The following is a 21,620-nucleotide window of genomic DNA, read 5'->3' on the forward strand; positions in this document are numbered from 1 at the left end:
AAGGCAGTTCAGCGCCTAGATAAGAAGGGAGGAGGCATGTTTTATGTATCTCCTTACATTTGATATATATGCCCTCTTATTTCACAAAAGTAGATGGAGTCAAGTCATAAAGCTTCTTGTTAAGACTTAATGAAGATGTAGCCGCTCTCTCTGTAATTGAGCATAAGACAACAGATGGGTGGCAGTTGAGCAAATAGTCTTTCAGGATTTTAGTTTTCTGTTCCAAGCAAGTTTAATCATCAATCCTCCTTTCCTAAGGAAGACTTCTTTTTCTCTCTCCCAGCACAGTAATTTTCATTAAGTTCATGAAGAGCTGTTCCCAAATAATAGCAATTGAATATTATGTGTATTTGTACTAAAATACGTATATATGTATACTTACCTATATGCAATGCTTTTATAACAGATTTGTCTTTGTCTTACTCCAGACTGAGGTCTGGGTTTGTGCTTGTGGCGCTCCATAGCTATAGAGGAAGCTGCACCTGCATGCTGCGTGATTTGTAGCTGTTTTTTTTCAACTTTTTAACCTAACTTGCCTTCACTGATCCCTTTATAATAATGATCTTTATTATAAGAGAAAAATTACTGTTGCTGTGTTTTACTGACAGTAGATTAAAAGCGGATGGGAATTTTAACAAAATTCCTTTTTTGTGGTTAAACAATCCGGTACCAGCAATATATTTTTTTAAGTGAGGGCTATAACTATTACGATGCTATTAGAAACAAGAAAACAAAACTATGAATTTAATTCTGAATTTTAAGTGAACTCCACAGCTGAAGTATCAGAAATGAAGACTGTCTAAAGCTAAGTGTACAGTCGTGATCATACAGCCAGTTTTTTAACCAAGAACAGTGGTCTTGTATTTTTTATTTTCATTTTGAAAAATAATTTCCTATATACCGTGCTAATTTAGTGAATTTCATTATTTTAATAGTATCCAATTAACAGTATTAACATGCATTAGCCATTGACATAAAATTACTTTTGTGTTGTGAAATTTTTAACAAGAAAAGCAGAGGTCATAAAATTTCTTTTCTGAATTGCTTCTACAGTGCTTTTATTCCTGTGCATATCTTCTGACGTGTTTTCAATATACCTTAGGTGACACTTGGAGCTTTTGGCCAGGAGGAAGCAGTTATTTCTAATCCCTTATCCCCAGGAATGATTAAGAACATCATCTATGAAAAATGTCATTTACAAGATGAAAGAGAAGCTGTAGTTCAGCAGGAACTTGTCATACATATTGGCTGGATCATTTCAAATTCACCTGAACTCTTCCGTGGCATGCTGAAGATACGCATCGGGTCAGTAAAGCATCTAGAGTCGCTCTTACTGCGAGTATTGCAGGACAATATACATACTGAACAGATTGCTGCTACATTGCAAAAATGGTTTATATAAGATGATGCAGCAAAACTTGTATACTTTGATTTTCCATCCTTAGGAAGCCTGCTTTAAAGCAGTGTGCCAAAAATGAGTGCACAACTAATCTCAAATTTGCCAGTCAGCCGTGTAAAGTGGGGGAGGGGCAGTCCTTGTAATAGCCTATTGGAAGCTTTCCTAAGGCTAATAGGGTGAACTGTAAGACTTTTCAAAGCTTGATCCCCTGTCATGTTAGGACTTTAAAACCCAAACCAGCATAGTGGGTTTAGATGGATTCTGTACAGCAAATGAGCAGGGGCAAGTGTGCTGCCTCCAGGTCACCCTGTCCTGCTGGCAGCTGTCGGGCAGAACGTTCAGCTTGGCTCACCTAGTGGCCCAGGAGGCAGTGACCAGCTGGCTACCCAGACTGCAGCCCTGGCATAGATACAGTCCCCGTTCGCAGTGCAGTGGGTTGAAGGGGTTGTGCTTTAAATTGCAACTGGCCTCATGGCCGTACTTGAAATAAAGTACACACTAAGGTGTATCATTGGTGCTGCTGAGACAGTTTCCTACCTGGCAGTGGACATACTGGGTGCCATCCAGAGTTTCCCAGCTGCACCACGGATACAAAGCCTGCTCACAGTTTATGCTCTCTGCGTGGCCGGCAAGGGAATCTTAACAGGAGTCTTTTTATTGTGTACTAGGTACAGGTGTGCTGATAACTAGCACGGATTTCATTACTGGTAAACATGTGATGTGGATGTAGAATCCCAGAAGCATAATGGATCATACCACATGCTAGCTCTTCCTTTACAGTGCCCCACAGGTGATGGGAGATGCACAGAGGGTGTGCTGCTGCCTGCCCACCTGTCAGGCAGGTTAGAGGGACAGGGCTGGAGGCTAGGGATGTACTGTACTGGGAGGGAGGGAAGAACCAAGAGGTAGAGAGCACAGGAAAAGCTTTTACTGTCACAGACTTTAAGGACTTGAGGAAGAAGCAGGGAAAAGTGAAATCTAGGATTAGGGCTCCTGGATGAAGCCTTTAAAAACTTTTTGCTCACTTTGAGCTGACACCTGTGTCACGTAGGTTTGTGGCAAAGGGTAGACTGCATAAGTGCAGTAATCTAGGAAGGATGCAGCATGAATGTGATTCCCTTCTGAAACTGTACAATTTTCCTCCAGGTCAACATATGCTTCTAGTTGCGTTATCTAGTTTATAGTAAGTACTCATAATAAAGCCTTGTCTAAATCAGTCTTAAGTCTGGCAACCATGAGCAGCAAATCCCTTGCTAACAGTGTTTCAAGGTAGTTAAACTATTTTTTTTTTCTCGGAGTTTCAGCACAATAATTTGCCCCAAAAGATTGCTTGTTGTTTTAGGGTGTTGTCTGTAATGGGGACTTGAGGTAAAAACCTTCAGCAGTTCAAATATATTTACCGTTACAGCTTTTCTGAAAATATTTTGAGGCACCAAGGTATACTTCTGATACTCAGTGAATCTGACTATTTGATATCTATCATAACAAAGACATTGTTGAAGAGCAGTTCTCTACGCAAAAACACTTAACTGCCATGGTAAAGAAAACATGATTTGTCCTGTAAGGTTCCTAAAAAAAATGTTTTTTTGTTCTTCAAAAGGCTGCAAAACACCCCCACGCCCCCACCAACTGAATAGTACTCCTGTTACGGACACACACACCACTTCTTGACTGTTCATCAGCTGCACAGTTGTCCAATTCTGTGCTAAATAGGTTAGGCTAATCTGTACATAGCTTAGGCACCACAAACCTGAATCAAGTTTAAAACATCATTTACCTACTGGATTGTTCTATTTAGTTCTTTGGTAAGGTGATCTGCAAATTGTCTGTGCTGGAGTGTTATCATATTCCATGGTATCTGCATTTACTTTTGCTATCTATCCACAGAAGTTAAGTATTTTTTCACATTTAGGAAGAGAGAGATGTATTTGAATAAGCAGTTCTTTGAAGAGGCCAGGTGCTACTGACTGAGATTTACAGAATTAGTGAGCATGCTTTAAAATTAGAACTTAAGTGTTCTACCATGTTTTTTTCATAGAGAAAATAGAGCATTTCAGCACTGGAGATAAATACCAGCAGTCTTTTTTTCTAGCACACGAGATTCATGCTTCTATTTCATCAGCACATTCCAGTCATCAAACCCCAAAACTTTTCAAATCACCTGTATTACATTTAACTGCAAGTATATCTGTCTTTTGCACTTAAATACCTTTTCTGTACCCTTTACAGATCCATGTTACTCCTCTTTCCTCCTCTTCCCCATTCTCTATAGCTAATCCCTTTTGCAATTTTTTTTTCTTCCAAGGTTAATGCTAGAGATTCAATTTTCTTTATTTCAGTATTATCACCCACTCCAGTGAGCAAAATTAACATTCTCACAGAAACACCATTCCAGTTTCATAATTATTTGATCTAGTGTCTTGTTATTCATTTGTTTTCAGGGTTTCACATTGAAATAGATCAAGTTCTTGACAGGCCTATTACTGCAGAAAACTCCAACCAACTGACTTCTACCCACTCTTACTAGTGAAGAGTTTGGTAGGAGCTCCACTCTTGACTTTGCTATGTTTTGTAGGCCACTGCAAAGAGAAAGTACCAATGAAGGACTTCCATACTGATACGTTTGAGTCATCAGAGAAAAAAGAACCAATTTCTAAGCCACTTGTGTTTGTTAACCTTAGTAAAAGAGGATGCTAATCACCCACTAAAATTAGCAGAAGTACTGTGTTTTGTAATTCAATGTGTCCATGTTGCTTAATATTCACTTGTATCTTGCACCTTCAGTGAACGGTCCTGGAAGCCTCAAATTTAAAGCAATGTTGAATCAGTTGGCCTGATAGTTATTCGGTGTAGCTACTAAGAATCCTTCAGAAAAGATTGTGACTTGACTTACATAAACAACATTCTGTACTGTGTAGGCTAAATAATTAAATGCCTGTGGAATGTGTCTATGCTGATGACAAATTAACTCTTGGGAATATCCCACGTTTTCTGATAAACAGGATAAGGCTTTTTGATGTAACCCAGACTTGCTCAGGTGTTATATGATGGATTGTTTGAAGAAAAACTAGTTAAGTTTCTTTTCCCTTTTGTTAGTAATATTGTCTTGAACTGAAGCAGTGTATTTGGTAAGAGGCTGGAGCTCCATACTCAGTTATCTTGCTTCAAATGTAGCTATAGTTTATTTCATCTTTGGTATTGGAGGCTGTAGCGCTAGTTTTATATAATGTGCAAAATAAAATTAAGCATTTTCCTTCAATAATTTGCAAAGTTCTGCCTCTCTAATACCTAAGGCTGAAAAATCTTCACCATTATTACATTTTTATTTAATCAAGTCTTTTCAAAAGGGAGTAGCAAAAGAAGGAAAATGTGATAGACTACAAGAATGAATTTCAAAGGCTATAACTGTAAGTAAGCCCCGAAGTCTTTGTAAATGTAAAATCATTTAATTTTTAGGTTTCTTTTAGAACTCATGAGCAAAATGCATGTACTGTAAGAGCATAATTTTGAGTAGGAATTTTAACATCAAAAGGCAAGGAAGTGTTTGTCTTAATAAATATGGGATGGAGTAGAATATGTGGTCAAACAATCCTCCCTATGAAAAGCATGCTTCACAACCCATTTCTTAAAATCTATGCATTATGCCTGTCAGTTTGTATCATATTTGCAAACATACACAAAATCTGAGTAAATTCCACAATACAGTAAGAATAGTAGAGCATTTTTTTGGTATTGTATGCTGTCCTAACAGCCAAATAACAGGATCACGTGGAAATCTTCTGAGGTATTTTATTAGACTGATTTTTCATCTCTGCAAACTTTGTATATCATTAATAAATGTATTCCTCCCTTTTCTTCAGATGGATTATCCATGCTATGAAGTATGAATTGAAAATCCGCGCTGGGGATATGCCAGCCAAGGACTTATACCAGATGTCCCCTAGTGAAGTGAAGCAGCTTCTGCTGGATATTCTTCAGCCTCAGCAGCAGGGGAGGTAATGAGATGTATGGGTCTGGGGCACCTGTTTTCATTCATAACAGGTTGTTCAAGTAATTTTCATTTCTGAGCTGCTTTGTGTACATCTGAAAACACCAGGCATCTGCAATCAGCAATATACTTATTTAAGGAAGGGTAGGAAAAATGCACTTTTTCATTCTTTTATGTGTCCATGTTCTACAATTATTTCTTTTATAGCGCATCTTTCCTTCTCAGCTTTATCATTGTGGAAGTCTTACTTCATAGTAGTAATCTCTATACTTGGGCAGTAATGTGAAGCATTACATTCTTTGGGGATGTGGGGAAAGGAGCCAAAAATTACTCAATACCATCTACTTCAAGTAACTTGTAAGAACGGTTTGTCTGCTGCTCAGTGCCCTCTTTCTTCTAGCTGTATATGAATTAAGAGCAGGTGTTCTCTAGAATTCTCATGAGATACTGGTGCTGCCTGGAACTTGTAATCTTTTCTCCAGGCTGTAACTAGTTGCCAGAAAGAGCATTCTTTGTGATACAAAGCATGTAAGAAAAAAGTTAAAATTACAATGTTTCCACTTAACTGTATTGGTAAGAGTAGAATCAAAAATCCTCTTGTAGGTTTATACTTCTAGTTGGATTAAACTTCGGGACATTATACTGCTGATAATTTCAGTAGCCCTTGACTGAATGAATGACAGCCTTTTCCTTCAACAAAGAGGAAATATACCACATATCATACTACTTATGTTTCTGCTTAATTCAAAACACATTCTGGCTTTTCCCTCTGTAACGCCTGAGAAACAAGCTCCTTAAATTGGTGTCTGCTCTCTCTTACCTGATTTGTGCGATGTAGAATGTCTCTGTCCAACTGACTGTTTACTCTGTATCTCCCATGTGCTTTTCAGTGTCTTGGTTGTGGTTGTTAATGCTTGCTCTTTAGTTGCTGTCTCTGCTCATGTTGATGTTGACATTATTCCGCTAAAACCTAAGCAGAAAAACTCCAGGTTTCTCTTTGCAGCATTTTCCATTAAATATTATGCTATTTAGGAAACAATTTGGCCAGTCACTGTAAGCAATTCAAGCACCTAGAGATCTTACCTTAGTTGTCACAGTGTCACTGCTTTTGATTCCTTCATAAAGCAGCTGGGTCAGCAAAGAGGACTCTGGTTTTCTGAGGATGAAGATCATTTTTTTGGCAGTTATGCGAGTACAAAAGCTAGCCAGCATATTCTTCAAAACTTTGTATCTTTAACTTCTTCCTGTACGGTGTTGCTAGCTTGTTCTTCCTTACCTGTCAGTGACTTTGAAAAAAAGTTCTCCTCCTGCCAGGAAATATAGAACGCTGTTTCCTTGCATTTTCTTTCTGTGACAGTTTTTCCTACTGTTGTGATTTTTTTGAAAAAAAAAAAAAAAAAAAAAAAAATCTCGGCTACTGTGATACCATATATCACTGCCAGTTGTCTTACATGAAGGGATAGTGGTATATTTACATCCCAAACAGTCTCTTTGCAACTAAAATCTCTCCAGATTTTCACAGAACATGGCTTGATTCTGCATCTGCAACAGTTTTTAACTTGAAGTTCTCAATTGTCTTTGTCCGCAGAAGCTGGCTAAACAGAAGACAGATAGACGGTTCTCTCAATCGAACTCCTGCTGGATTCTATGATCGGGTGTGGCAGATCTTGGAGAGAACCCCTAATGGTTTAATAGTGGCAGGAAAATTTTTACCACAGGTAAAACTGGTAGAGATGCTCAGTTATTTCTGCTTTACCCAGCTATTAATGGTGAATTATTTTATCGTTAATGTCTATTTTATGCCATAATGTATTACTTACGGTAATTTGTTCCTGTTACGATTTTTTACAAAAAAGTAGTTTCAGGTTTTCTTTTTGGTTCTGAATAAAATACAGTTAGAATACAATGGAAGTCATCTATTTCTATTAAAACACATTTATAAAAGCATATGTCTAGAAGACCCTTTGCAAGTCATGGACTCTGAAATCTGCTCCCTTTTTGACCCTAGAGTGGTCTTATTTCTTAGTTGAGTATTATTTATTCAACAAGCAAATGGGCTTTACTTGGGATTGGTTTTGATTCAATGCAAATGGTCTTTGAGTAAAAATATTTTTTGTTTTTCAGCAACCAACCTTATCGGACATGACTATGTATGAAATGAATTTTTCCCTCCTGGTTGAAGACATGCTGCAAAATATTGACCAGCCGGAATACAGGCAAATTATTGTAGAGGTCCGTGGCCTATAGTGAATACAATTTTATCATGTACATGGGTATGTTACAGCCTAAAAGAAAAAAAAAATGAGGCTCAAATATTGGAAGAAATAGCCTTTTAAATATAAACACTTGCATTAGTGGTTTCTCCATAGATTTTGTATGTTTAAACAGATTCCTGTTAACATGTTGAGAATATACTAAGTTCTTGATGTTCTTCCCCGTTAGCAAATAGATAAATATTAATGACAGTGCCAGTACAATTAGGTCACAAGAGGTGAAAACTAGTATGAAGAATAATTCCAAGTTAGCCTTTCTTCAAGTCCCTAGCTCATGCCTTTTCCTAAAAATTTCTAGATCTACGGAAAAACTGCTTTAAAACACGATAGATTCTTCATTCCCATTTTGTTGAGGCTGTCTAGCAAGTTGCCTTGTGCTACTGAGTCAGCTAACTTCAGTTTAGTTATGTTCCCATACCTAACAGTAAAGCAAGATGCCGTTTAAAGCCCTTCCCCCACCACTGCGCATAATGTACACTTTTTGAACAGATCAAGAGCATCTGTACCATCGGTAACTGACATCTGTGCTGTCAGCAGCGTTCATTGTTAGTTCCCAAGTATATGCCTCTGGTGCTTGTGAGTATTCCTCCACAGTAAAACCAAATCTATCTCAATTCTGGCTGAAAACTAATAGTCATGCTGCTTGCTGGAACATCCCCAAGTTTTACTAAAAGATAACATGATTTTCAAAATCCAAGATGACCAATAGAGACTCTACTGCCCACTTGTAGTTATTACAACAGGTCACTCATCATGCTCCTCTTCCTATTTTAAACCTCTCTCAGATAAAAGGAATATAATTTCTCTTGAACTGAGACTTTTTTTATTGCTGTCTATTGACTTTGGTTTTTTATATACTTTGTCATAGTACAGTTACACCATACATGATCATACCTCAACATCAAATGCTGGTGTCCAGTGTTTGCTGCTTTTCACCCTCTCCCTTGACTGAGCACCAGCATTTGTGCAGCCACAGTGAACTGAATAAACTGGAAAATAATTTCCTTGGCTCCCAGCAAAGTTAGATGTTAATGTCAATCATTTACACAGTGCCCTTAACTAGGTAGACACCAGAAATTGTAGCCTTTCATAAAAGCCTGCTTTTTCAGTGATTCTTTTATCAGTCAGAATGCTATTATCTCTGCACTATTACCTATGCCATTATTAAATTGCTTCCTGCTTGAAAGAGACATATGCAGTTATTAACAGCACTTTTGTGTAACCTGAATTTAAAAAAAAAACAAATTTAAAGTCTTTTTTTTTTTTTTTCTGCCTTTCAGTTGTTGATGGTAATATCTGTTATTTTGGAAAGAAATCCCGAGTTAGCGTTCCAGGACAAAGTAGACTTGGACAAAGTGGTGCAAGAAGCATTTCATGACTTTCAGAAAGATCACAGCAGTCCAAAGGGAGCTGAAAAAGAGGTGAGTAAAATATTACTGTCTTGCAGAATTTACCGTTCTTACTGAGGTTAGTTATAAATGTTAATTCTTTGTGGTTCAGAATAAAGAGCAATTTATAGGAGTTCAGAATGGAATACAAATAGGAAATGAATATACCCAAGTGCAGTGTAAGGCTGCAAAAAGCCTATCAACAGAGATAAGAGTTGCACACTTACTTTATTGCTGAACTGTGAATTCAAAGTGGTATGGCAAGGAGAACACTCACAGTATTACATAGGTCTCAAATGAGAGTCTGGGTAAAGCTGAAATAGTTGTAAGAGTCATAAAAGGGGAAAATTAATTAGGGGGACAGTAGAACAAAGGAGAGTTCAGAATAACAAAAAAAAAAAGATAAAACTGAAGCTCAGCAAGGAAGTGTGAACTTAGGATCTTATGTACACAGATACTAAGAAAAATTTAATAACTGAAGAATTCATTGTGACAATAGCAATGTATGAACCTCAAATGCAAAACTCTTCTTAGCTACTGATTTTTATACTAGAGTTGCATTCATGATCTATCAAGCTTTTAATTTCCAAGGCTTAAAATTAAAATAAATGAAACTTGATTGTTTAGTAGCTTTTAATATTTACTTCTCTAGTATTTTAGGTTTTATGCTTTAAGGTCTCTAAATAGTCTCGCTACGAGTTTTGGTGACTCAGAGCTCTGAAATTCTATAATAAAGCCAGGTTCATTGAACTGATGGAAGGAAGAAATAGGAGTAAAGCACTGGGACAAGCCAGTGCTACTGAGGATGATCTTCCTCACTCCGTCAGACATTTTACTGTGTGCAATATATTGAGAGATATCTGTGCTAGCTCTGAATAATTGATCAATTCATAACATCAATATGCAACAGCACTTCCTGTTGCTGAATTTAGCTTCTTTAAAAGATGAGGAAGGTCATATTCCTTGAGAATTCCTTCAAAAGTTTCAAGGTTCACTTTTTTGCCACTACTTTTTTTAGAAGGTTGGAAAGCAAGCCAGATATCCAGCCTTAGCAACATATCACCTTGCACAATACCTTTGTTTTTAACAGGACACAATTTTGTTGAAATTATGATTCTTTTGGCCTGCCTATTTTGGAGGGTAATGACTCTGGTTGCAACCACAGCAAAATCAGACTTATCATCCACACAAATGGCTATTAGGTTCCAGCTCTGCACGGTATCCTGAGTATACTGCTGACTTCTGTGACAAGCTGGAAATCCCCAATGCCTATAAATAGAAAGAAGAATCCCATGCACGGCTCAGGTTTTACTGGTGTTGCCGTAGCCTCCATTAAAAGTGATAGATTTTTTCCCCAAGCCCAGATGTACTTAGAACGATGCCTTTTTGTCTCTTAGAAAGAAATCCCAATTTATAGTTGTGGATAGTATCTTTAACACTGTTGGAATTTCCAAAACCTTATATTAAAATTTCCTGGAACCTGACTCTCCCATATTCCCAGGTATATGCCTGCTGGCAGTTAACTGTAGCCTATTTAGGATTGTTCTGATAATATTCCGTCTTAAGTTTTCCTAACAAACACTGCTAAAAGAAATTCTTATTTGCCTGAAATATGCACTTCCATTAAACTGACTTGCAAATATTTTGGACTTTGTTAATTCCTTGTTACAATGTAATAAATGTCAAAAGTATTTACTCTACTAATTTCAAACACACATTGAAACTAAAGAAGTCTCATTATTTTTATTTGACAATCCTTGCCCTTGCTTTAATAAAAGTAATCATTTTCCTGAATTAAAGTGTTGAACCTTTATTATAGCAGCCAATTTGAGAATAAGCAAGTGTTTTAACATCATTGACTGCAAAACAGGTGTTCAGTGAAGGACGCCTATTTGGTTGATCTGATTAATGAATTAGTTCACGTGCTACCTGTGGTTTGGTTCTTGGATTTTAAAAAAGTATTTTTCTTGCAAATAAATCTTTAGCTGGTACCTCTACATGTACACATAAGGACCTGGCTCACAATCATACTGTGGTAGCACAGTGAGTTACCTCACCGTAATCATCTAGCTGCATGTTTTAAGCATCAACGAACAACTGCTCTCTTACCACATTTTAAAAAGGATTGGAAAATTCAGTAAAGCAATATATGCGGCGCATTTTAGTAATCTGTTTTCCACGTGTTCAGGTAAGTATATGTGGAAGGCTTATGGAAATTGAGCAGAAATTATACTATAGCTTTACAGTGTGAAAAACACATTTGCATTTCTAGCATATTTGTGATGTTGTTCTTGTTTGGCTGCTTTACATAATCAACTCTAGTGAAAACATCTTTTCCCTCTCCTGCAGGGTGACATAACTGCATTCTACAACACTCACCCAATTGGAAAAAAGGGAACATGCAGCTACTTGAGCAAGGCTGTGATGACTTTATTGCTGGAAGGGGAAATTAAACTAAGCAACGATGATCCCTGTACCATTAGCTAGAGCTTGAAACACAACATAGGAATTGTTGCTTTATTTAGTGTTCCATGTACTTTCCATGCATCTATTGAAATAGTTTTGAAGAGTAACCCTGGCTAGTAATACAAATACTATCCTTTGCTGAAAGAAGTGCCATTAAAGATACTAAGTGCCACCTAATTTTTTTCCTTTCTCAACTATGCAGCATGAAACTGAGCACATGAATTTAGTCCTGTGATATTTAAGTTGAATGGGATTGTATTTATGATCCTAAATTATGCATTTAACATAGTTGGTAGCTTCAAGAGAAAAGCAGTATGAGATTTTCTCTTTATACCTCTATTTATTTATAATTACAAACAAGTTACTGTAAATTCTAAATGAAATTCAGAAAATATCATAATTAATATGCATACCAATCAGTGTGGAAATACAGAAAATTGATAATTTTCTTATTACTCTACACAAAAATTGGAGGTGAAGGGTAAACGGTTGTTCTTTAAAGTTTTTCTGTAACCGTTCAATCGACAGCATATTTAGGGTGTGGTTTTTTAATTTACCTATTAATAACTTGATATACAGGTTTTATCCTGATAGAGGAATGTTTTATCTCTAGCAATAAATATCACTACAGTTTCCCAATGGTTGTTTAAACATCTGTATGTTAACAAGGGAATGGTTTGGTTACAAGATAAAAGTTTGTTTTAAAAAAAAGGGCAAACAAACTGTATTTAAAATGAATATAAATGAAGAAAAAACATTACATAAGCTGTCAAGACATTAAATAATTTGAGATAGACTTACTTATCTCCTAGACGTGTGAAAACACTGTATGCTATATGCTTTATTTTGGTGAAATAATGAAAAGAAAATGCTTGTTAAAAAAAAACCTGTCAATAAAAATACTTTTAAGTTATATGCCAAGTTCCCTGTTGACTTTAGCGGCAACCTTTAATGTGCTCGTACTGATCCATTTATGGTGGTTCCAACGTGCCTGTTTTAACAGTACAGAATGTATTAAAGCTGTAGAACTGGTCCTCAAACATTCTGATAATAGTGACCAGTTGCAATTCAACTGTCAATAAACTGCTGCCATATTGATATGAAAGGCAGGTAGAAGGCAAAACTAATGGCAAACTAAGTTAAAATGAGTGGAGTGAATCTTGAGTACAGGCAGTGGTTAGTACTTTCCTGATTTGCAGAACTTCCCCAGAAATCACATAATCAATCCTTCTCAAATCAAAATGGTAGAAGAATTTGTTGTTGAAGGAGGACACTAAACCATTAACAAATCTCTTGTCAAATGATGTGGAGAATGAGTAACATTGGAAAAGTTAATTTTAAGCTAGTAGAGTAGTGGTCCTGCTGCTCTTCCTTGCTGTAATACATTTATCATTCAAAGAGTAGTGGAGAGGTGGCAGAGGGGACGGGGAAAGAAAATCCAGAAGAAGCACACACTAGGTACTCACTGTTGGGTACATTATTGTATTGTGTTAGTATAGTTAGTAGCAGAGTGTTGTCTAAAGGGGCTGCATCATTGCACTAACTCCAACAAGAAGGCTACAATTAAACAGCAAACTCAGTTGGCAGCAGTTCTAAATACTGAATGAGTCACTAGTTTAAACTGCAATTCAACACATCCTCATTTTTTTTTTTTACTTTGTTACTGCCTTAGCAGTTATCAACCAGAATGAATTTCACTTGCCTTTTATTTTTATTTTTTAAGTTTGCTTGCAGATCTACAACTGGTTGTGGATCAGTGATTACATAGGCAGCAAGCGTGTCTATATCTAGTGTGTTTTTTTTAAAAATTGAATTAAATTAAAATAAAACTTTAAATTTGATGCATCTCTTGTGAACAAACACAGAACATTAACTTGTCTACAAACTAAGTCCTATTGAAAAGAAACAATCTTAAATACAAGATCTATGGGTTACTTCAGAAGCACTGTCATTTTGCTGGACAGTAGCACTGTTTGATTTTGCAGTTGCTTGTGATGTAAAATGTAACTGCACATTAATTCTTCAAATTGCAGGATAGCAATTTTGCAGTTTTTATCTCTCTTACCTGTTCTTACTGCTTCTCTTCTGCTCTAACGCCTGTAGTACATCCAGTAACTAGTAAGCTTCAAGTTTGCTGATCTTGGTCTGAACTGTGTAACTGCAAATGAATGAAAACCCAGTCACCACTTTTGCTTATACAAACTTGGAATGAAAATTCATTAAAACTGTTTCTGTTTATAGTCTTGAAGACACAGTTTATGAAATTGTGATGATGGCCATTTTTCAACTCCTACAAAATAAGGTTAAGTACACAGATTAGGAGATGAAGATACCAAAATCCAGTTGAGTCCACATTCCCTGGAAAAGGTTCTTGCATCTGGAAGGACAATACCATTAATTTTTCTCTTCTCTTCCTGAAGCAGGGACAAGAAAGGAGCTTGGTGCAAATGGCTCTCACAAAGCATGCCTACTGAATTATAGTTTTAAAAAATAACAAAAATAATTGGAAAAAAACCCTAAAATTTATGCCGAAGTACATATTTTTCCTGCATTATAAAATGTTTGAAGTCACAGAGGAAAGGGAAACCTTGGTGACAATAAACAGGGTAGGACAAAAGAAATGGTAAGCCAGATAGTTATTAAACATCCATAGCTCAAATACCGTGTGGTTAATACTAAACAAACTTGATCCTGATTTCTTCAAAAATATTCTGCCTCAAGAGAATAGGGAAGAGATGCGTTGGGGATTGCAGCTTAATAACCAGAGGTGCAACAATCAGCAATCCTGTGTGTACTTGAAAGAGCTACTGGCAATATAGTTGCTCCAGCCATCAAAGTAGTAAGTTCAAATGGTTCAATATTGGTTCATACCATTCAGTTCCCTTACTATACACCTTCACAGTGCTCCAAGGCTTGAAAAACTGCTTATGAGGGGAGGTAGCATCCATTCAAAAGATGGGAAAACAATAGCTGAAACAGTTTAACTGTGAAGCTATAGAAGAGAGGCAGGGTGTTTTAAAACATTTTTTCCAGATTCCTTTATCAGACACTCTTGAGAGTAAGATCAAATAAATTCATCTAAAGCAAACCACAGGGAAAAAAATCCATTTTCCTCTACTGTTAGAAAAAGGGGAAATACCAACTGGTAGTGGCAACTCCTGATGTAAATACACATAACCCATGCCCCTCTCCAACCCCAAACTCATTCACCTTCAATTTTGCCAATACCATTGTCTTCACGCTGGATTACTGTGACAGTTAATAGGTGTCATGTTCACAGTACATCAGACATTTCAAACTGCTCTAGTCACGAGAGAATTCAGAAGGTAAGAAGTTGATGAAATTCAAAGGTGACTTTCTTGGCATTTTTGCCGTTAGCTTTGCTTTCCCTCATATGAATTTTCAGTTTTATTTTGCCTATGTATCAGTTTGTGCAACTGATACAGAAAAGAAATTGACAACCAGATTAATAATAAATCAATCTCTGAGAAATCCTCTCCATTACTCGCTAATCCACCACAGTAGAAAATGTAGTAGAAGATCCTGAGTGGAAAGGGGCTTTTGTTGGATCAATCCTGGACCATGTAGCATGATGCTATCAAAACACTGATGATTGGGGCATTTTTCTGAATGTTTCATCAAGATATGTCAGTACATGGTGTATTTGATAACAGCAAGCTTAGGATTAGTGCGGCAATACCATTAGATAGCTAACATTCTGCTTTTGTAATTTGGGTCTCACATTTCTTGTTTTCACAGCTATTTGAAATACTTACTTAAACCTTATACATTGAGTTCATGGCATGAAAAATCCTCAAGAGATGGTCAGCATTCATGATCAGTGTTGTATTTATGTACAATTTTAAAGAAAGACTACCTGCTTGACCAATAGCATATTTGAGACTTACAACTGTTCTTTTGTAAAAGTGCTTTTCAGCTACATACAGTACTAATAGCACTGGAAAACATACATTTAACAAAACAGAACACACACACACACAAAATCATTACAGTTAAAGCATATACCTACAAGAGTCTTTGTATGCTGGTTTGTAAGAGGGAAAAGATGAATGTACGGAAAGAAGTGGGAGTGGTGAGGCACAGACACCTAAAATACAAATTCAGAAAATACAAGAGGTGCAATTAATTCCACTGAAGCCTGTATATCCCATCCCAAATATCAGTCAACAAAATGACAAAATGGCTTGACTGGATGTTTAGATAATTATAATTCACAAAACCCACAGCAAACATATTCTCCACAAGTGTGACAGTCCTTTACACTAATGAACTAAGCCTTGCAACATGGGAAGAGAAAAATAAACAAGAAAGACAGCCTATGCTCTGCCATAAACACAAAATACAACACTGTGTTGTGAAACACTGCTGAGAGCTCAGAACAGATGTGCTGGATTACATACACTGTTCATACCTACTTCTGCTCCTTTCACAAATAGGAGAGCAGTCACGGGCTATGTGTGTGAATATGGGGAGAAGTTAAGAGGGAAACACAGCTGAGGTCTTGACTAGAGAATATAAAGGATTCCCCCTTGGTGCTGTGTTTTTGTGGGTGGGTATTTGGTGGGATTGGAGTACAGAAGTTGTATTCATTTACCTATGTAGCACTCTGACATTAGGAACTATAAATTATTTCGACCTGACCATGCTTTTCCTTTTGCACATTAGCAAGAACTGAACAAAACCAAGTGTAGAAACACCGGATAAAATGCATATTAAAGAAATAACTTGTGTTGGGTCTTTCCTGAATCAAAAAGACTCTGATAAAATGTTTGCAAGAGTTCCTTATGTAAGCATTCTGTAGAAGTGCATACTTCTCACACGGGAAGGGGAAGAAGGACAAAATAACTTTCCATGTCTTCACCCAAATACATACAGGATAATTTTTGACCTGATCTGAAAAGAAGTAGCCATTAAGTCTCTTGTTTTATAAAATAACAACTCTCTAAGACAGAAGGGATGCTATTTGGAATAACGTTTCCTGCTAGTGGCAGATAGTAAGGGCTGAGCTTACCTAAGCCTGATCCCTACGGGCCAGTGGCATGAAGCTTAGACAGCCCTTTCAGAGTGCCACTAGCTCGTGTTTCTAGTGCTGTGAAGTTGAGGCCAAACAGAGGGAACAAAGGATGACATCACACGTAGGAAAACAATGAAATATAAAGAAAAAGGCTTGGAGACTTTATGTCTAGGCACATCAAGAAATCCACTTGCATTGCAAGAAATCCAGTCAGGAGTAAGTGCTTATATGGAGAGGACATCATATTGTTTTACATCTGTACAAGACCACAGACCTAAAACTTGCATATCATTCCATGCAGGTAGGAAACATGTAACTTACCAAGCAACAACTCCCAAGAAAATTATTGATAAAAACACTCCCAAAGGCCCCTTTCTACCACATCACTGAAGAATAATGCGTGTGTGTCCACTCTGGGTTATGTTCCAGAAACTAAAACATAATCTAATCACTCTTTGATCTGGAATGGAACTATATATTGAACTGTATATTTTTTTACTTCATTGCCTAAGGTGGATGCAAGCTCCTGGTTTGCTTACTGAAGGCTCCTATGTCACTGAGAGCTCTCTACAACAGGGTTGTCAGTTAACCACCCAGTAGAACCTGAAACTGCTGGTATTGCTCATGTATGAGTCATCTGACTGCACTTCAGACTCTGATAGGAGATGAGCAATCTGACTCACAGGCAAGCAAACCCAACAATTTTCTGTGTTCCAGTGATAGGTAGTATGTATTTAGGTAAGTATGCTATATAGTCAAACTTGCATTTCCTGAAGATAAATCATGCTGCAAAACGTAGAAAGGAAACATTAACAATGTGCTTAGAGAAGATTTTAGCATATTGTCTTAACCTACAGTGTTTACCTGCATCTGCTATGTGATAAGTAATAAAAATAAACTAGAAAGAAAATGTTAACAAAGATTCTCACATATTTTGAAGGTACCTAACATTGCCATCTAGGACATAAAAGCAAGCAAGTAAGAAGAAACTAAACTGTCTTTTAACAATGCACAAAAAAAAGATCCTGAAGGTCTTCATGCAATGTCTCAAGATTTACTTCACTAACCAATCCAAAAAGCTTTTCTTTGTGAACAAATGTCTTTCCTCATTACGTTTTCTTCTCAGTGCTAGGGACCTCAGGGGGTTTAAATACAAGTGAAATGTACTTGCTGTGTTTTATCTTACTTTTGGTGATTCCACCATCTCAAAGGGTATGTAAGATCCAAGTTATAAACAAGAGAAAAGAGAAGGATAGAGAAAGCCAGGCAAAGGAACACAAGAAAGGTACGTTGTCATGTGTCTCAGTGTGATTACTATAATCTTGCAAGCACCAGGCACAGGAAAATCGCTTTTAAGAGCTGCTTCCTGGCCTTACTGTCTCAGAACACATCTAGAAGATACGATGGTAAAAATATCAATGGACAGGCCCACGTCATCATTTGTGCTCCCACTACTGTTACCAGCCTGCAGAACTGCACTGGAGGTCTTTGGCTGACAGAGGCCCAAATGCGTAGCAGCAACATCTCAAACACACCATAAAAATCTTCTAGTGTTGGAGTCTGGAAGATAATATAGACCTGTCTCGTTATCTTAATACTGTTATGACAAATGACTAGTGTGCTTCTAGGAACAAATGGCCATGGTCTTTTGTCTTTTTTTTTTTTTTCTTCTTTTTTTTTTTAAGCTTACTAAATTTAAGGGGTTTTATTTTATAAAAAGACTTCAGCCTTAATGGCTGTTCCTTTTCCTATCAGTACTGTAGCTTCTGCTGAAATCGATTATAGCACAGTACAAGTTCTGTGGCTTTACTCAGATTCCCCGAGCCATGTCCATGAACAACATTAAACTTAACCAATCTAATGAAAGCTATGCAAAACGTCAGTAATGAGGATTCACACTGGGCAGAGAGAATGAAGGTTTCCTGGCAAAATGTCAGTGAATCACTAACAGAACAATTGGTCCTTTGTATTCCAGAGACAGACAAAATAGGGGATTTACTAAAACCAGTGATTTTCATCTCAAAGATCTCATCACAAAACTAATGAAACCGCAGCTGTTACAAAACTATTCTAAAAATCAACATGTTTCAAAAGGATGAGAGACAAACCTTCAATTCTACCTGTGAATGCTCTACAATAAATGAGTTTGGATTAATAAATTCTTAATTTCAGCATCACAGTGGTAATTCAAGAAGATGGATTATGCATTATTTGTTTATTAAGTGTTAAAAACACATAACAAGTAGTTGTTAAAGCTTCTCTTAGCTCAACTCTCCTTGTAAAACTTAATACACTTGGTGAAAGATTAGAAATATGGTTGGCATGTGAAGGCACTAAATTACCTAAATTTTCCCCAAGGCAAGTACTCATCTCTTCTGTGACTTAATTACTTCCGTAATGCTTTCTTATCTGTAGGTCACATTGTATTAATATATAGTCATTGTGATAATATAGCTCTACTTGTATAAGCAGTCTAAACTGTATACAATTAAGGACTTATTTTATTTTTACAAATCCATTTTAATTTGATGATGTTTATTGGTCTGTTTGATGTTGTACATCATTTCATTTGGCTTATACTACTTATTCCCCAACACTGGCAATGTCAACACAACCAATGGTTTTGCTTATCCCTCTACTCCACAATGCCCTTAGAATACATACACTAGACATTTCTGTATCAATGAGAAACTAAGCAAATGCTCAGAAATGGGAATGACAAAAATTAAAATTAGTAGAGTGAATGTGTTATTTTTGCTTTTTTGGTGTTTCTTTTGGAAGGGAAGGCTAGTATTAAATGATCATAATAATCTTCTACTTAGCATTGGGCTTGCTATTACTGAAAACCATCTTCAAACCCATGTGCCTCCTGCACATAAAAATTAGAGTATACTAGGTATACTTCCAAAGTCACATACCAGGGGAACTATACGGGTTTGAAATGAGTCCAATGCCATTCATGGGAATCATTCAAATTTTATCACTTTTATATAATGCATTGAAATAAGAGTCAGAGGAACTAACACTATTTTCAAGGAACCAATTTTGGTATTTTCCATGTTCTCCTGTATCAAAGTTTGCTTTGCAGCAAAACTTCAGCTGAGTAGTTTCAGTGTTTACAGGTATTTTACATTATTGGATTCATTTTTTTCATTCCACAGGCAGACAAGAGGCAGAGCCATCATAATTATGGACACAATTGACTATTATAAAAAATTCCCCTGGAGCAATTGGATAGCACACTACTCTAAATCAAATGAGCAGCTATTAACATCACCTGTATACAGTTTATAATGTGGTGTTACTGCTGCCTTGCCAAATTCCCTAGGAATTAGATTAAGAATTTCAACTTACCTTGTCAATTAATTTTAAAAAGGCAAATGTTCTTAAAATATGAAGCCTTTCATTACGATGCAGAGAAAAAAAAAAGGAGGGGAGGGAAAGGTAAATTTAGGGGAGAACAAGATGTAAGTGACAACCTTTTTATCATGCAAAACAAATGTCAATACCTAAAACCAAAATTGATCATTCAAAGAATTTTAAAACTATACTTAAGTGGAAGTCTGCCTATGAAAAAGTAAAGATGATATGAAAATGCAAAATATGTCTTTAGATAGATTTAATGTAGTAATTCCTAGAGAAGTACATTTTTGCTTGCACAAAAGTTTCCTGACTCCATTTGGCATTTAAGTTGGGAATGCATAAACACAAAGAAAGAACGTGAGTATCTCTACACAAATGAGTAAGCATACAACTTACAGGCATGTATAGCATGTACAATAATCAGTGACTATTAATCCTGAAGCATTTTTTTGTTGTATTCAGAAGCAAATATATTTAACATTTATATGTTAACTCCAAAGAGAATCAGCTCAATACAACACACAGAATTCCAGCTTCAAATATTTAGAGGTCTAAACTAAGTGATGTCATTGCATTACAATGCAGAAAAAAAATAATGCATTTATAGGGCTGTAATCTCCATTACCTCTCTGATGACTATACTGAATTTCTAGGGCACTCAAACTGTTAGATTACATATAACATATAAAGCTGGTTGTTGGGGGTTTTTTTCCCTTTGGAATCAGAGAGATGGTAGTGGCAAATTCTGTTCCTTGACACCATTTGAAATCTATGAGAAAGACTTCATACCTGAACAAAGACAAAAGCAATAACCAAACACATGATAAATGGGACAGAAAAGAGTTATTAGTGTAGTATCTATAGTGTAGTATCATTCTGCAACAAGCTAAAATCCTTGTCTTTACATATCCTCCTTTCTGGCCTCAATATTCCTAATTTTCCTGTTCCATGTTTTCTGGTGCTTTCAACTTGTGGTTCCATGATCCAGGATACCAGGTCTGTAAACCACTGAATTAATCACCAATAAGTTTAGCACTCATCAAGGTTATCACGTGAAGTTTAACTAGGTCAAGCATATGTATATAACCACATTTATATTTTATGGTCCAGAGTACACACTACAGAACTTTTATTTACCTCACATTCGCTGTGGGACAAGGATTAACATGCAATCTGTCAAAGTGGCATAGATAGTACTTCATATAACACGAAGACCACAAGAACAAAGTGAACATACTAAAATACACAAATCACAAAAAAAAAAAATTAACTAGGAGAACAAGTTTTACACATTAACTTTTTGTGATGTTGGTCTGCACTTCTGGCACTGTGAGATGCTCTCAGATGACTAAACATGGCCTCATTTCCATCACAGCTAATGCAAACTTCTTGCTTCAATAGTATCTATAGTTTACAGACTTAAATAGGTTGGGTTTTTTTTTAAATCTCATAAAACCTTTGCTCTGCTGACAATACCAGCCTTGATCACCAGATTCTCCTCTCCTCTGTCAAGTGCTTTCTCATATCCCACCATACTGCTTTTTAAAAGTGTGAAAGCTCCTACTTAAAGCGGAAAGCCACTTGGAAAAAACAAGTTCCCCTATAATAAATAGCATACCTTGTGTCAAAGTGCACTTGGAACCTAAAAAAACACATTCACACTGATTTCCACCCCTTACTTTCACATTCTATTTTCCAGTAGTCTCCT

General features: G+C 36.5%; 1 protein-coding gene across 6 annotated transcripts in view; it reads left to right on the top strand.

Moving 5' to 3' along the window:
- Positions 1-21,324, top strand: part of PHKB (phosphorylase kinase regulatory subunit beta) — an 89,054-nt gene extending 67,730 nt beyond the window's left edge. For all 6 annotated transcript variants that reach the window (XM_080410814.1, XM_080410813.1, XM_080410816.1 and 3 more), the window contains 6 exons: positions 1,103-1,305; positions 5,260-5,394; positions 6,976-7,105; positions 7,512-7,619; positions 8,941-9,081; positions 11,398-21,324. In XM_080410814.1, the coding sequence (XP_080266940.1) occupies positions 1,103-1,305; positions 5,260-5,394; positions 6,976-7,105; positions 7,512-7,619; positions 8,941-9,081; positions 11,398-11,535 (855 nt within the window). In that variant the 3' untranslated portion in view covers positions 11,536-21,324. The remainder of the gene's footprint in view (positions 1-1,102; positions 1,306-5,259; positions 5,395-6,975; positions 7,106-7,511; positions 7,620-8,940; positions 9,082-11,397) is intronic.
- The last annotated feature ends 296 nt before the right edge of the window (positions 21,325-21,620 follow it).

The sequence above is a fragment of the Falco punctatus genome (genome assembly GCF_963210335.1).
Source record: "Falco punctatus genome assembly, chromosome: 14".
Taxonomy (NCBI): Eukaryota; Metazoa; Chordata; class Aves; order Falconiformes; family Falconidae; genus Falco; species Falco punctatus.